The 17,245-nt window shown below is 39.4% G+C and overlaps 2 protein-coding genes across 8 annotated transcripts in view; one reads left to right on the forward strand and one right to left on the reverse strand.

The window, feature by feature from the left end:
* The window catches only part of APLF (aprataxin and PNKP like factor), a 92,848-nt gene extending 83,642 nt beyond the window's left edge, over positions 1–9,206 (reverse strand). For all 4 annotated transcript variants that reach the window (XM_057558003.1, XM_057558005.1, XM_057558006.1 and 1 more), the window contains exon 1: positions 8,884–9,206. In XM_057558003.1, coding sequence (XP_057413986.1) covers positions 8,884–8,979 — 96 coding nt within the window. In that variant the 5' untranslated portion in view covers positions 8,980–9,206. The remainder of the gene's footprint in view (positions 1–8,883) is intronic.
* Positions 9,207–9,419: 213 nt separating this feature from the next.
* On the forward strand, positions 9,420–15,375 carry FBXO48 (F-box protein 48). 4 transcript variants are annotated; one of them, XM_007189767.2, is made up of 5 exons: positions 9,431–9,513; positions 9,659–9,865; positions 10,238–10,362; positions 12,056–12,397; positions 13,421–15,375. In XM_007189767.2, exons 4-5 carry the CDS (start codon positions 12,092–12,094, stop codon positions 13,580–13,582), a joined length of 468 nt encoding a protein of 155 aa, XP_007189829.1. In that variant the 5' UTR covers positions 9,431–9,513; positions 9,659–9,865; positions 10,238–10,362; positions 12,056–12,091; the 3' UTR covers positions 13,583–15,375. The 4 variants fall into 4 exon arrangements, with proteins under 4 accessions (XP_007189830.1, XP_007189829.1, XP_007189831.1 ...); XM_007189768.2 differs by lacking the exon at positions 9,659–9,865 and having other exon boundaries at positions 9,420–9,513; XM_007189769.2 differs by lacking the exon at positions 9,659–9,865 and having other exon boundaries at positions 9,443–9,509.
* Positions 15,376–17,245: the final 1,870 nt, after the last annotated feature.

The following is a 17,245-nucleotide window of genomic DNA, read 5'->3' on the forward strand; positions in this document are numbered from 1 at the left end:
GTACATTTTTGGTTGGTACTCAAAGGGTTATCAACAGGTAATGGAAAATGTAGTGTACACGATTGCTAAATAACATGATAATTGAAGTGTGATTTAATTTACACCTGTTCCAGTGAAATTAATAACCCTCTTTCTATTTTCTATATGCTCTTTCTATTTTCTACATTTCTATATGCTGTTTTAAAAAATTTCTTTGGTTTAACTAAGCACCACAAGCTGGTAGCCAACACACCACAAATCACTCAGACAGTATCTTTTTTAATTTTTACTTTGAAGAGTGTAATGTACCCTCCACCTCCCCAGAGTGCCCAGCACTCCCTATAATCTTCCACTTAGCCCGCTTCACTCTTTATTGCATACCTGGCCTCTGCAGGCATGTGAATTTGTAACTCATGATTTAAACTACACCTATACTTTTTAGATGCTAATTCTTCACACATGACACTGCGCACCAGATGCTACTAGTTGCTTAATCAATATCTATTCATTTCTTCTTTCATACTACTATTACTTCAATTTTGTTTAGGGTAACAATGTACCCAGTTAAAAACATCCAAATGCCCAGAATTCCTCATAGCTATGGATGGCGGAGACACAATTCTAGCCAAGCACATAAGAAAGAGTGTGTATTAACCATGTTTTCCAGTTTCTGTATCTGATGCTTTGATAGCTAAAACTTTCCTGACTAGGGAAAGACTACCCCTCCCAGGGTTACTGATTCTAAGAAACAGTAAATGACTCACCGGCAAGTGCACCTTTCATATGCAAATGAATCCATCCAAAGCCACACCCCCAATGATGGCTTTACCTAGTTCTTACACTGCCCTAACCACCCTAGGACTAGGCATCAGACAACTAGGGGTGGCCCCTAAAGCCCAGAGCCCCATAAAATTATTCAAACTAGATCATCCTCTGTTTACCCTGCGCCTTGCCCATTCACTCCAAAGAGAACCACAATAAAGACTTTCCTGCAGTTCCCCTAGCTCTCTCTGCCTTCCACCAACCTTGTGTGGCCCTGTGTGGCATGGTGTGTCCTTACTTCTCTCCGGAACTGTGAGTAATTAGTTTTTCAACAATAATCATCTCCTGGTCCGTTGGCTTCACCATACCTAACAAAACAATAAGACTACATTTCAAAATATAGTGGAGCTTCTGGGAAGATTAGTGTCTCCCTGATAAAAAGGAACAGGCTCAACTGGCCTGCACCTTTTTCCCTCTGCCTTTCTCTTTTTCTTCCTGCTTATGTGTAACACCTCAAGGTACAGCAGCCATCTTATGAGTACAGAGGTGAAAGCAATACGCAAAGGATGACCAAGGAGAAGCACAGAAAAGGCTGTTCCTTGAGCAGCTGCACCCGCCCTGGACCGACCGCCCAAGATTCTGTTACAGAAGAAAAATTAATTTGATTAAGCTGCTGTTTGTCACATTTCTGTTACTTGCAGCCGAAGCAATTATGATTAACACACACTACTCTAACAACTGTTATTATTGATACTGGACACTAATAGCAAATTCGTTTATGCTCAGCCAGTGAGAGAAGGAATATTAGAAAACAGAAAAGCTAACTAAATTAAGCATTCAAATACAAGAACATTTAACATTAAAAGAACTGCAGAGCATACAGCAGGAGCTTAGAAAAGAAATTCTGAAGGATATACAGGCTGAAGAATTACACTGAAATCACTCCTATCTCTTGTTAGCAACAGCTAAAATGACAGTAATTTTTCTTCAGATACTATAGAAAAAACCCTTTTTACTTGAATTCTTCAGACTGTGTCTTGAATGGGGACAGGGATCTCTGTTTTTATATGACTTTTGTATTAATACAATGTGGATCCCTTATCTTTGATTTTCTGGTTTTGAATTGGATATTTCATGTATTATGACACATGTACAAGTTTTCTCCATTTTTAAGACATGGAGTTTGTGGTAGAAGAAAAGACATGAAAACATAAAAGAACTGTTTGTGATTTGTTTGCCAAATATTTATTTTTGGCATTTACTGAAGTCAAACAAAATGAAGATTTTCTTATGCTATCAGCAGAAATGTTTAGATATTTTGAACCAAGGTCTCTGACCTATTTGTTTATTATTTCCAAGATCCTAAAAGTAAAAAACAAACCTGAATAAAGTAAAAGTAGAAAAGCTACTGGACCTTTCATTTCATTTTTGTCCATATATAGTATTTACTGAAAAACCAACATCAGTTAATTTTTCTGACAATGTTTTCCTAGAGAAATTTCTGAATATCACAGACAGGAATAATATATCTCATGAATTCAGTATTCCCATTTAGCCTGGTTCCTATAAACGGAAAAACAGAGAAGAGGAAAAATTTGTTTTTTTCAGAATAAGCTACATAACAAACCACAGGCTAAGATAATAAAAATTTTATTGTATAATACTTTATAATTTACAGTGCTATCACATAAGATTATCTGGTTTGCTCTATCAACAACAGACAAATTCAAACTTTCATGGTAGAGAAAAACAGAAAATCATCTGCTATGGGATTTAAGCCTGTATTATGAGAAAATGCCTAAACCTAAAGAAGCATGGGATCTATTTTAGGCATAATTTGCATAAAATTCTTTCCCCAAACTTATATTGTGTGGCAAGTAAGTAAAATCTAAAATTAAGACCTGAATTGAAGAAAGACTGGTTACTGCAAACCAGGCGACAAACCATAAACTTTTCTTACCTAGAGTGATCCCCAGTATTGGGTCCAGCCCACACTCCAGAGCTCAGACATCAACACTAAGGTTGCCATGATATTAGGTGATAAGTAGACCTTATTTCTCAACAGAGCAAAAGCTAGTTGATACAAGATGTTTACTATCACCCCACGTGGAATGTATCAAAGTGCAACTGCTGATACTAAGAAAAGACAAGTTTGAGGAAGTGGACTTGATTTTGGCCAGAGGCTCTCTAGGCAGACTCCAATTTATGCATGATCTCTCTTTATAAGGTTATTAATATACTGGATGTGGTCTTTGAAACTTGTCAGTATACTTTCTCACGTGAGTAATGGTGTAAATAAGAGGTAGGTTACCAGGCTACCTCACAGACACCCATGTAATCCACAATACTAATGAAATATGGATCATTTAGACTTTTAAAAGTAAAATCCAATACTTTCTGAGCTCCTACTTCAAGGTTGCCGAATTGTTAGTCAATATGATGAAATTGTGCTGACTCACTGCCATTGAAATTTCAACTCACTCAATCCGTTTGGCTTGCAATTCTGCTTGCACAGTGAATGCTATAGAAATGTGACCTCATCTTTAATATATTATGACAGAGGCAACATAGCGAGTAAAAATATAAGCACAGCTTACTAAGATAAAACTGGGTCTAAATCCCCACTTGGGACTTTGGTAAATGAAGCTTTCTAAATACATTTAGTTCAGGTCAGCAGACATTTCTTAAAGACCTATTCTGTGCCAAGCATTCCACTTAGTGTGTCTAAAAGTGGTTTTCAAATCTGGTTTCTCGTATTCACATTGAGTGGTACCCGGGAGATGACAATTCAAAGAATTAAATTTGAAAATACATATGAAAAGCAATTTACTACACACCTGTTAGAATGGCCAAAATCTAAAACACTGACAACACCAAATGCTGACAAGGATGTGGAAGAACACTAACTCTTATCCACTGGCAGTGGGAATGAAAAATGGTACAGCCACTTTGGAAGACAGTTGGCAGTTTCTTACAACACTGAACACACTCTTGCCATACTATCCAGCAATTGTACTCCTTATTATTTACCTAAAAGAACTGAAAACTTATGTTCACACAAAAACCTGCACATGGATGTTTATAACAGCTTTATTCATAATTGCCAAAATGTGCAAGTAACCTAGATATCCTTCAGTAGACAAATGGATAAACTGTGGAACATCCAGACTGTGGAATATTACTCATCGCTAAAAAAACAGGAAAAGACATGGAAGAACCTTAAATACATACTACTGAATGAAAAGAAGCCAATCTGAAAAAAAGTCTACATATACATACTGTATGATTCCAACTATATGATACTCTGGAAAAGGTAAAACTATGCAGATGGTTAAAAAGTTCAGTAGTTGCTAGGGGTTGCAGGGGAGAGGGAAGATGAACAGACAGAACATTGAGATTTTTAGGGCAGTATTCTGTAACACTACAATGGTGGATACATGTCATTTACACAGTTGCCAAAACCTATAGAATGTACACCAAGAGTGAACCCTAGTGTAAGCTGTGGGCTTTGGGTGATAATGACATGCCAATACAGTTTCATCAAATATACCATTGTGGTCAGGGATGTTGATAGAGGAGGTTTTCTTTTTAATAAAAATAAAAAGCCTATTTTTAAAAAAGAAAGAGGGCTTCCCTGGTGGCGCAGTGGTTGAGAGTCTGCCTGCCGATGCAGGGGACACGGGTTCGAGTCCTGGTCTGGGAGGATCCCACATGCCGCGGAGCAGCTGGGCCCGTGAGCCACAGCTACTGAGCCTGCGCGTCTGGAGCTTGTGCTCCGCCACAATAGAGGCCGCGACAGTGAGAGGCCCGCGCACCGCGATGAAGAGTGGCCCCTGCTCGCTGCAACTGGAGGAAGCCCTCGCATAGAAAACAAAGACCCAACACAGCCAAAAATAAATAAATAAATAAATTAAAAAAAAAAATAAATAAAAAATAAAGAAAACTAGTACATGTTGTAAAAGCAACGTCTGTAAAAGTTAAACAGAATCACTGATGTAATGTGATCATCCCACAAGCCTACTCAACGCTTATCCAATTATCCAATGTGCCTTACACTTCCCAACCTTAGAGCCTTAAATCATTCATTTAGCCTTAAGGGCCCTTCCCTTCCTATCTACTCTCGACCTACCAAAATTCCAACTGTTCTAACACTTTAAAGTCAGCTCAATATGTCAGTGAGTTCACGAAGCCTTCTCTGACCCCTCATCTTAATTGTGGGTTCCTTCCTACACCTCTCTGTATCAAGTCACACCCTTCTGTTTGGCTCAAGGTATTGAAACAAAACTTTTAATGTGACCTTTTAAAAATCAGAGGTTATATCTAAAAATCTAAATTTCTTATTACTTTTGAGAAAAATGATATGACACTTACTAGGTAGGAATGGGGGTGAGTAGCAGAAACTGCATTACACAGTCCTCTCCTTGTGGCCTCCTCAACACTGAGGCAGTTGTCATTTACGACACCGCTGTCATCTATCAGTGTGTCCCTGTGTTATTTTTCTTACTCTCTCCCACTTCACTCACTGGAGGTGCCTGCCTAGCTCCCCTTTCTAGTTACTTGCTTCTATGTCTCTCATACCTACTAACTATAAGTTTCCTGAGAGCAAGGACTTATTTCTCCTTCATTCCTCCCATCTAACTATAGTATATATTCATTAGCTATTTTTTGAATTTACTAATTAGTCAACAAAATAGAAAAAATGCTAACACAATCCACCATGAATGTTGCTCCTTAAGCTTTAGCAGTTGGTAGCACTGCCTCGTTACGTTATTTATATTCACTTCAAAACTCTACACTCTCCTTTTTACACCTAAGTTGCAAGTAGGCTCTTTATGAGGGTTGGAAGAGTGAGGCTGAGATGCAGAAAAGGAAGAGATCATGTGTTGAAGGCCTACTATGCATCAGGAATTGTACTAGGCTCAATAACTGAGGGCAGGGCAAAGCTAGGAGTGCTTGGCACGTCCCTAGGGACAAACCTTGTCAGACCAGACAGCCGCAGCAGGTGAAGTCTGGCAACAAGTAGGAACAGTGCAGAGTTGCCAGGCCTGGGAGTGCTTCCTTTGTATAAACTTTGTGGGACACTTACAACAGTCTTAGAAGTGGTGAACTGATGCCTGGTGAAGAGTCTGCACTACAGCCCAGGACTATCCCCATCCCCACCTGAGGGCCCTTTCTCTTTTTAATTAGAGCAGTAGCTTCAATTACATCTGCCTTCAGGAAATCGCACTAGATACCTGGTGCTGTCCTATTTCCTTGGAGGAAAATAGAGCATAAAGGAATGGGTCCTATAATCCCTGCTATCAAAACAGAATAAGGAAAATTTGAAATCAGAAAGAGTAGTTTTCATTTAAGAGCAAAATCGGATTTAATTAAAGAAAAACCATAAAGCAAATAATTGGGCCTAATGGTATTTTGTTGTTTGAGATGCTGTAAAATCTTTTTTTAAACTAATTTTTTTACTTAAGATAGTTGTAGATTCATGGTTAAAAGATACATTACAGAAAGATCTCTTGTACTGTTTACTTTTTCCCCCAGCAGTAACGTCTGGCAAAACTACAGTACAGTATCACAACCAGATATTGATATTGACACAGTCAAGACACAAAACAAATCCTTCATTGTTGTTTTACAGGCATACCCAATTCCCTCCTGCTCCCCTCACCTCTTCGTTAAGCCCTGGCAACCACTAAGTTGGTCCCCATCTTTATAATTTTGTCATTTCAATAACATTATGTAAATTAAATCATACAATATGTGACCTTTGGAATTGTTTGTTTTCACCTAGGATAACTCCCTGGAGATTCATCCTGCTGTAAAACCTTTTAAATGGTGATCAGGAAACAGAATTACAACTTAGTAAAATAAAGACCTTGGGTTCCCTGATGACTTACACTAAAGCAAAGGGAACAAGAAAATGAAATTTCACTGTGCTCTGTTGTCTACAAGTGTTCTCTATAAGGGTTTTCCTGCCACTGTAAAGACATGAAGGCATTCCCACAGTCAAAATGTTTTACCACAAAGAATGCTTTACACATTGGAATTATAAACCTAAAGGTTGTGGCCATGAAGGTTCGTGAAACTTGTCTCCAAAAGACATGGCTAGTTAAGAGAGTTCAAAAATCATCCTGATTATAATTAATCACTTCAGATAGATATGAATTTACAATAAACTCCCTGAGTTTACTAAGTCTGCTCTCTCACACACTACAAACAAAACAAAACAAACCAACCAACTCACTGGAATTGCTGTTGTTTGAAACAGCAGCCCTCAGGTGGAGTTTAAACCACTGCCGAGAAGAAACACCTGTCTGTCAGCTCCAAAATCTTGAGAACCACATGGTAATTTGTTTTTCAAGGTTTTCCTTCCACACATCTAGGATCGTTGGCAACCACTTCTAATAACCTGCCAAACTTGGCAACAGAATCTCATCACTGAATGACTATTCAAAAAGGAAAAGCTAAATCCCGACCAGATAACTGACTTTCTATTCCTTACCATTTTTAAAAAGAGAAACCAAATAGGTTCCTCTGGCATTCGCAAGCCTATAACACAAAGATCAAGCTACAAATAATGAATCGGTCTGTGACTCGATGCCAAGTTTATAAAACAGAGGCCTAAAATTCATCCATCATTTAACCAGATCCTCAGCACTCTGTGTTAGTGACACAGTATGTTAAGGAAATTAGAACTCATTAGTAATCAGATGTAAGATTTCTAGATGAAGCACATACTCTGTTTCTAACTGAGATAAAGTGTGAGAGAGAGAGAAATAGGGGGAGGGAGGGGAGGAGGGAGGAAAAGGGGAAGGAAGGAAGAAAGGAAGGAAGGAAAGAAGGAAGGGAGGAAGGGAGGGAGGGAGGGAGAAAACCTCCCAGGCAGTTCCACCAAACGTTTGGATAGGTTAATAAACTATGAAGAAAAATAACAAACATTTAAGTAAAAACAAAACAAAACAAAAACCCCCACAAACAAACCAGCAAGTGAACTTGGAACGTTCTCAATAATCTTACCACATATACATATACGTACACACACATACACCCACACCCCTTTAGAACTGACTTCCCCGTCACCACCTTGAACCACCACTCCTGTTCCTGCTTGGAGAGGAGTCCTAAGGCTAATACCTATGGTTCCATTTAGACACTGGACGTTAACCAGGGTAACAGACCACGCTTCTTACTCCCTGGTATTGGCTCACTGACACAGGTGTGTCTGGACAGTCCAAGAGAAAACTGGAGGGCAAGGACCCATTCATCTCTGTGTATCCCACAGTGCTAGGGTCTGCACGACATGCTGCGCAAAGCAGGCACTAAACAAGACATGCTGAATGTTGAGAAAACAATATATGTGTATTTAGGGAGAGATCTACAAAATTCCAGAATGGTACAGGCAAGTTTTCTAACTCCTAAACATCCCAGAGGAAGGATACATAGCCCAGTGGCACTCTGCGTGCGAAAGCTTGTGTGTGCCCTTTAAATAACCAATCCCTAGCTCAATTTTCTCATCTGAACAATGAAGATAATAAGAGCACCTAACTCGTAGGGTTTGGAAAGGATTAAGAAGTTGGTACAGGTAAAGTCCTTACATCAATGCCTGGAATACTACACACTACAGAAGGGTGAGCCACTGTTGCTGAAAAAGGCTACTACAATAAAAGTAAAGCCGACACGTACCACCGAAGGAGCCAAAGCTTAAAAGAAATTATTCTAGAAAAGCTAAGATCAGAGGTTGGCAAACTTTCTCTGTAAAGGGCCAGAAACTACTGTAAACATTGCGGCTTATCAAGCCAAGAGGCAATATCCCCAACCCTTAGAGCAATTATTCTCCCTGAAACGCTTAATATGGGTTTTTTGGTTACGTTTTACATTTTAAAATTTGAGAACCATTCTTAGTATGTGGGTGCAAACAAAAGCAGGCTGGATTTGGAGCCAGAGCCACAGTTTGCCGACCCCAGGGTAAGATTATAATGATGATAACCCAAGTCAAGTTGACTGAAAAACGTGCTGCCCCCAAACTTCTAAAATCCAGACAGGCCTGGCCGGCGCGGTGGGGAATCGGGGCAGGACCCCGAGTAGGGCCTCAAGAGCCGGCCAGGATCTCGCGGCTCTCCGGGGCCGCCGAGCCTCCGCCACACTTACTCTCAGCAGCGGCCCGCGGCCGATCACCGTCTCCCCCGGCGCCAGGGCCACCCGGGGGCCGCCGTCCTGCGGCTGCAGCTCGAAGGCCCGGGACATGGCGGCGAGGATTAGACCCCTTCGCGAGGAGCCGGACCCCGCAGCCGTTTCCGCCTTCCATGGACAGGCGCGGGGCCTACGCAGGCCCCCGGAAAACACAGGGGGAGGTGGAGCAAAGACTGCCCCTGAGTGTGACCAGGCCGCAAGGAGCTGAGGCCCCAGCGCGGGTACAGAGTCCCGCCCCTCCACTCCGACCAGTGACGAACTCAGGGATTTCCCCCCTCACACCGCCTCCAAACTATTGTTTAAAAGCCCCGGTTAACCCCACCCCCCAGCCCTTCTCACCGCCCACCTGGCTCGGAGGACACCGGTCCTTGTAGTCCGTGGCGCCTCCACTTCTCCTCGGTTGTCGAGCTGAGACGCCCTGGGAAAACTACCAATCCCAAGAGGCAATGCGCGCTCCTCTCTGCGCCTGTGCGAAATACTAGCCAGCAGGGCGGGGCTAGAGTGGGCTGGACTTGAGGGACTCGCAGGGGAAGGATTCGAAATCCGGAAGATTTAATCGCTGAAGGGGAGGTCGCTACGGCACAGTAGGTAGGAGGGTCTTCGCTTCCGGCTGACTTTGGGCGGGCATGCTCGGGGGCGCGGCCCTGGCGCTAGCACAAACTTCCGCTTAGTCGGCCGGAGCTGCGGTGACAGTTGGTGCTGACCGTTGTTATTGTTGTTATTTACTTGTCAGTGCCCCGTGTGGTTTGGACTCCGGCAAATGCATTCTGGGCGGGACACGCCAGGAGGTTGGCTCAGAAAGGACGTGGGGCCATTCCTTCCGACCTGCGGGGTCCGCAGGGGGTGAGGGCTCCCCGAGAGCCGGGCGTCTGCGCTCCCTTCCGATCCCTGCCTCCGTGTGACACCCGAAAGAGGGGCGATCTCTTACCTAACTAGAGAGGTAATTCAGCAAAGTTTGGTTCAGAAAGAAGAAGGGGCAGAAGAGGATAGGTTTCTAGGCATCCAGGCAAAACTGGACTTGAAAGAAGAAAAATGCCTAGTGGGATTTTAGGAGCCTCACCAAGGCACCCCCATCTGTTAAATTCAAAAGCTTTCATCTGCCTCCTGTGGTATAACTGTAAAGGGAGGACGCATTTTATCCCCAGTGAGATCTTGGGAGAAGTAACAAATGTGCATTTAAATGCACAGTAACTTTTTCCTAATATGAGATAGAGTAGTTTGGCTTTGGTTTATATTGATGGGGCAGGAGGGTGGGGTGACAAAAACTTGACTCATGAACTTTTTTTACCAGTTTGCTTTCTTACTTACCCAGACTCTCAAGAGGAAGTCCTCTGCTGAACTCAGACATTAAAATCCTAACCACCAGAGCTACTTTGGATCATAAACCACCAAATGAATGGGAGCGTCTGTGGTCTTGGCAAGTACAGAAGCATATAGGTAAGTAGCACATCTGGAAAGGGGAATTTGTCATTAACTGAGCTAGAAGAAATATTTAGCTGTATCTGAAACCCCTCCTGTGATGCCACCCCTCATTATAAAAGGAAGTGCAAAATGGAATAAACTGATTTTAAGTAAATATGAACTGTCTTTATATGCCAGAATAGCTCCATGCTTTCAACTGATTTCAGAAGCCTACACCATGCACCTTAGGTAAATTAGCTGAAACTGGACTTTAAATTTTTAGTCACGTGCTATACCTCGATGAGTTATAAACATTGTTTATAGTTGTTAGTCACTGTTGCTTGATGGCCTCAGTGACTGTTATCTTAATTCATAATTGACTATGCATGTAGTGTAGCTTCCAAAAGCCATTTCTAGGGGCTTCCGTGGTGGCGCAGTGGTTGAGAATCTGCATGCCAATGCAGGGGACACGGGTTCGAGCCCTGGTCTGGGAAGATCCCACATGCCGCGGAGCAACTGGGCCCGTGAGCCACAGTTACTGAGCCTGCGCGTCTGGAGCCTGTGCTCCGCAACAAGGGAGGCCGCGACAGTGAGAGGCCCGTGCACCGCGATGAAGAGTGGCCCCTGCTCTCCACAACTGGAGAAAGCCCTCGCACAGAAACGAAGACCCAACACAGCCAAAAATTTAAAAATTAAAAAATAAAAGCCATTTCTAGAACACTACTCTTATTGAATATTTGAAATTTTGTCAGTATAACCCAGACCTCAACTTCTTGTCTATTTCAGATAGTATTTGTGTCAAATGTGAGCACCTACCCATTAGTTATAAGTAGATAAACAATTCTTATATAAACTACTAAAAGTTGATCAGGTTTATGATTAAGTCACAAACTGTAGATGAAGAATTTAATGACAAGGCATTGGTTCCCACAGACAAATATTAATGGGCTAAATAGAATCGAATACTTTTCAAAAGTATTTTCCAGTCAATACTTGGAATCGAATGTGTTCTCACAATATTCGTTTCTACTGCTAAAAATAAATTATAGTCTGTGAAGAATCACTTCTCTTTTTTAAGATAATGTTCTTTGGGAGTAAGAAAAACCCCAAATATTTAGAAACAAACCCATTTACCAAAAATATCTAAAAAGAAGAAAGGAAGTAACATGTGTTGGGTGCCTCTCACGTGCAATTCAGATGTGGGGCTAGATGTGTTACACATTATCCCTGTTCATCCTTGCAAGAACACACCCCAGAGAAGCATCAGTGGCCCCATTTTACAGACTGAGAAGCTCAAGTCAAGAAAGTTAAAGTTCATTAAGTCATACCCAGGGGCTTCCCTGGTGGCGCAGTGGTTGAGAATCTGCCTGCCAATGCAGGGGACACGGGTTCTGAGCCCTGGTCTGGGAAGATCCCACATGCCGCGGAGCAACTAGGCCCGTGAGCCACAACTACTGAGCCTGCGCGCCTGGAGCCTGTGCTCCGCAACATGAGAGGCCGCGATAGTGAGAGGCCTGCGCACCGCGATGAAGAGTGGCCCCCACTTGCCGCAACTAGAGAAAGCCCTCGCACAGAAACGAAGACCCAACACAGCCATAAATAAATAAATAAATAAATAAATAAAATTTAAAAAAAAAAAAGAAAAATCATACCCAGAAAGTATCTGGCTCAGAGTAGGATCTATAGTCTGATCTAAAGGGAGTGAGTATTTTTAACTTTTGCCTTTTAGGTTACTTATGAGGATAATTCACTAAAACATCAAGCTATGAAGAAAAACTCCAAGAGGAACCACAGTTCAAGGGTTTCTGACCTAGAATTGAACTCTGCGGATGCTGAGAAGGAAAAAAAAGAGCGTCAAAATAACTTTGTTGAACTGCTGCCTCCAGAAGTTACTTTTAAAATTTTCAGTCAGCTGGACATCTGGAGTTTGTGCAGGGCTTCAGTGACGTGCAGGAGCTGGAATCACACAATAAGACACAGCGATGCCTTGTGGAAACCTCATTGCCTGACTGTGAGAGCTGTATGCCAAAGAGAGATAGATGATGATCTAGAGAGTGGTTATCCCTGGAGGGTAAGTTTAACCTATGGAGTCTGCAGTGTTCTTGACAATATGGTGGTCAGTTTGAGCCCAAGCCTACCTTCTGCTTGGAAGAGGGAGGATTTCATATACAGAATGACATACAGAGTATGTTGACTTTGGGAGTTAAAGTTGAATTTTTTTTTTAAATTTGCATTGTCTAGTTTATTTTGAGTCTATAAACTTGATATAAGTCCCTGAATAAGTTATTTATCATTTTATCTGAAGTTAAAATCTTTCCACTAAGTACACAGCACAATTCTTCTTTAAAGTGAGCTGAAAATTATTATTATACAGACCCAATAAATGCAATATATAATACATAATACTTAATACACAGTAACTGTCATTAATAATTTTTTTGCCATAACAGCTTTTGAAGAGTTGTATCACGTTTTTTTTTTTTAATCAGTCATCAATTTTATACACATCACTGTATACATGTCAATCCCAATCGCCCAATTCAGCACACCCCATCCCCACCCCACCACAGTTTCCCCCCTTGGTGTCCATACGTTTGTTCTCTACATCTGTGTCTCAACTTCTGCCCTGCAACCCGGTTCATCTGTACCATTTTTCTAGGTTCCACATACATGCGTTAATATACGATATTTGTTTTTCTCTTTCTGACTTACTTCACTCTGTATGACAGTCTCTAGATCCATCCACGTCTCAACAAATGACTCCATTTTGTTCCTCTTTATGGCTGAGTAAGTTGAATTTTATTATTCTTTTCCTGCAAACCACACTATCTCCCATCCATCCTTTTACATTTTGGGGGCATTTACCTCTGTTAACCACAATAGCTACTTCATTTCACTCTACTTTATCCAAAACCCCCGGCAGACTCTGTGACTCACTCTGTTCTGTACACACACATGCACTTATTAGTATATGTGTATATCGATGTAAATACTTAATCTTTTCAGCCCTCTCAGTCAGCTTCTCTAGTTTCAAACAAACTCACTCACCAACCACTGACTACCTTCTTTAACAATGGTGGTTTACCTCTTTCAGGTAATACTGCTGAGGAATTACCAGAAGAGTAAAGTGAAACATGAATGGCTAAGTGGCAGATATAGCAACATATGTTCTCCTATCAGCCTACCAGAAAAAATCATGTACCCAATGGATGCAGACACATGGGGGGAAATTCTAGAAGCAGAACTGGAAAGATAAGCAGAAAAATCACACACAGATCTCCTAACTTTTTGAGAGTTTAAAACTAAAATGACTCTTAGTTTATAAAAGGTATATCTTTAGCCGTCCATATTTTTGTTTGCCTTTTTACTATTTAACATTTAAAAGAAAACTAAGTAGAAAATATTATAAAAATAAAGCTTTGATTTTATATTGCACTTTAGTAAAAAGTACGTTTCTGGTTTTATTGTAATGTGGAAAAATCATGAAATGCTATTTATATAAAAATACTATACTGACAGAGTGATTTCAAAATGTATTGTTTCATGTATTTGTGTTAGTCTGTTGCAGTACTTTAATGATAAGAGAGTTTGATTGGTATTTTCTGCTTAATGATAATTTGAAAATGCAGGAAACCATTTGAAGAAACTGACTTAGAGATTTATTAATTAGTAGACATAACTAGGCTCATGGGGAGACTCCCTAAATGAAATTAATAGCAATATGTTTAAATGTATAATAAACTTATACTTCAATAACTTTAAAATTTCCATTTCAGTGGAATGAGATTGAATTGTCAAACATTGAAACCATTGTGTGTTAAACTTGTGGTTTAATTTAAAATGAATCTGACCAGAGGGCTAAAACTTGTGAGATTAAGATTCCAGTTACTTGCCTACAAACCTAGAATTGCTCTCAGGGACTGAAAATATATGGAAAGTTTTCAGCACACATAACGGCCATCAGAACCTCCACACTATTTTTCTTGGTGAAACTTACCTTATTTCTGACAGCCTTATAGCACCATCTAGTGTACTCCTTGTAGATAACCAAGACAAAGGACCAGCTCCTTTCTGTTTTCTCCACATTGAAGAGAAAGAAAAATATTATTTTCGAGAAACCTGTATACTTTGTTGACGTTTAGAGCTTTATAGGAGTCTTTAACTTTTATTCTCTTTTTCTTAAAAGTAGATGATAATAATATTCACAATTCCAAATTCTTCATTCCGAATCTGTGATCAGCACCATAGATAAAGTGTCTAGAAAACCTTTTAGTTAGCATGGGATTTTCTTCTTAAATGATGCTCTATAGCATGAAAAAATGAGTCCAGGAAATCGGTATTTCCCGAATAGGCAAATATCAGGAAGATGCCTCGCTCTATACAAATTCCCTTTGTTGGATCAAGTAGATGATGGTTGATTGTCTCCTACTGTCTTCTTGGGGTTGGAAGGGGCCTTGAATATCAGGCAGTCCAGTCCCTAGGACTATTCAGTCATTCCTGCTATAGGAATGTTCTTCTTCTCACCCACCATTAATTCTTCTCTTGGCAAATTCTTTCGTAAAATATATCATCCTGACCTGGAAACCATCTCAAACTTCTACCATTCTGGATTAAGTGACCCTCTTAAGGTTCCCATAGTTCTTTGCACATACTGTTCTCAAAGCTGCATACTACATTAAATTGTCTGTTTTATTTGTCTATCTATCTCCCCTTTTAGGCTGTGAGCTTCTTAATAGCAGGGTCCATTTATTTATTTTTGTGTTCCCAAACCTGGAACATGGTAGGTACTCCATAAAGATTTGTTAAATTATTTCTATATTATTTATTTTAATCCTACCCAGAATGTAAAATAAAAATAATTTAACATATTGTTAGTGGATAAGATTGTATTGAAATGCAATGTACAACTCATAAGATATATGGGATGCTTAATATTAATGCTAATATATGAAGAATTATTCTTGTTTTCTCAAAAGCTGTAAGAGAAAAATAGGAAAAGTTGAAATATTTTTTTAAATTCTTTGAATAAACACTTGCAAATAAACTTCACCCGAAAGTTTCACTTATTTTTAATTATTGGGTCACCCCAATCAGTCTTAAGTATTATTTTGTTATATAAATACTCTTTAGTTTAGTTTTTGTTTTAGTATTATATCACTAAAATAATTCTCTGTATAAAAAGTTATAAACTATGATCACAGTCTACACTGAAAGGAAAGTTTTGGAACTTAATGACATTTACAGAATGGGCTTAGAATGAATTGTACATTTATCAGACCAAGCCATTAGCATCTGAGGACATGTGTGGGTGGAGTAGAATGAAAGGAAGGAGTGCTTTCACTCAGAGATAAATAACATGTTACATATACACAGTTTGTAAAAAGAGGCAAGGTTATTGGGGATAGAGGATTAAAGAATTTCCAATGTTGTATAATGTTTGATCAGCTCAAGACCTAGTTTCTTTGTTTGTTTGTTTGTTTTTAGAAACCTTTCTTTAGTTGCTTCTAGTTTATAACCCAATCTTAAACCAGGATAATCACTAATAAAATCTATGGGAATATAAACTTTAGACCTTAGAATAGTCATGTATAGAAGCCTAATTTGAAAAATATACCCCTAACCACTTTAATTTCATCTTTGCTTTGACTTTACATGATATCTTCTCTCCAAAACTTCCAGTGCCCTAATAATATTAACAAAAATAAGATGAGTAGTAACACTAGGAAATGGCTTGGGAAGAATATATAAGATGGAAGATCACACATTTTTATTTAAAGTAGAGTTGAAAGAACAAAACCATCAAATGGATGAAATTAGGTCAACAATGGACAAAGTTGATTAATTACAATAACCAACATTTATTGAATGCCTACTCGGCCCCAAGCATTGTGCTTATGTGGGGGGTACTCTTACTCTATATCCATTTTATGCATGAGGGAACTGAAAATTAGAGAATGATCTTATCTGTCTAGTTCAACCCCACTCCTCAGCACCTATAAGAGTAATACATAGTAGGTGCTCATTAAATTTTTATTTTGAACAAATTAAAAACTAATCTGAGAACAAGTAACTCAAATGATAGAGCCAAGACTGTTCCTTCAACTTTTTATTTTGAAAGATTTCAAACCCACAGAAAAGTAAAAATACATGAGAAAAAACTCTTACATGTAACCTTCGCCTAGATATACCAGTTGTTAACGTTTCCACATTTATTTTATTTATTTTTGCTGAAACATTTGAAAATAAGTTGATACTTCACTCCTAAATACTTCAGCATGCATCTCCTAAGACTAAGTACAGTCTCCTAAGTACAATTTCATTAGCACATCTTTTTTTTATATTAATTCAATAATATCATCTAATTTACAATCCCTATTTAAATTTACCCAATGGTTCCAAAAGTATCTTTTATAGATTTTTTTTCCCCAATTCAAAATCCAGACAAGGTTTACATATGCATATCATTTTTAATGTTCCTTTAATCTCTTTTAACCAGAAGCATCTCCCTGCCCTTTGATTTTGTTTTTTCAGGATATTGTCTTTTTTTTTTTTTTTTTAAGAATTCAGGCTGGTTATCTTATAGAATGTTCTGTAATTGATTTGTCTTATTGTCCCTTCATGATCTGATTAAGGTAAAACACATTCAGCAATTAGACTACATAGGTGATGTAATATACTTCTTATTGTACTACATTAAGAAGCACATAAAGTCTGATCACTTTACAATGTGAGAGGGTAATCTGATCATTTGCTTGAGATGATAATCACCAAATCTCTCTATTTAAAGGGTTATTTTTCCCCTGGAGCTAAGATTTCTTTTTTCAACAACACGTTTCTAGATTATTCCCCCATGGCTACCCTATGCTAAATACTTTATAATTTCATCTTCACAATTAATTAGACTTTTAAAGAGCATAGG

This window comes from Balaenoptera acutorostrata, chromosome 12 (assembly GCF_949987535.1).
Source record: "Balaenoptera acutorostrata chromosome 12, mBalAcu1.1, whole genome shotgun sequence".
Classification (NCBI taxonomy): Eukaryota; Metazoa; Chordata; class Mammalia; order Artiodactyla; family Balaenopteridae; genus Balaenoptera; species Balaenoptera acutorostrata.

Excerpts from the sequence above, each read along its gene's own strand:
- FBXO48 (XM_007189768.2), top strand. The coding sequence starts at position 12,092 with ATGAAGAAAAACTCCAAGAGGAACCACAGTTCAAGGGTTTCTGACCTA. Across the intron at positions 12,398-13,420 it reads AGAGTGGTTATCCCTGGAGG|GTAATACTGCTGAGGAATTA; the intron begins GTAAGTTTAACC and ends TACCTCTTTCAG.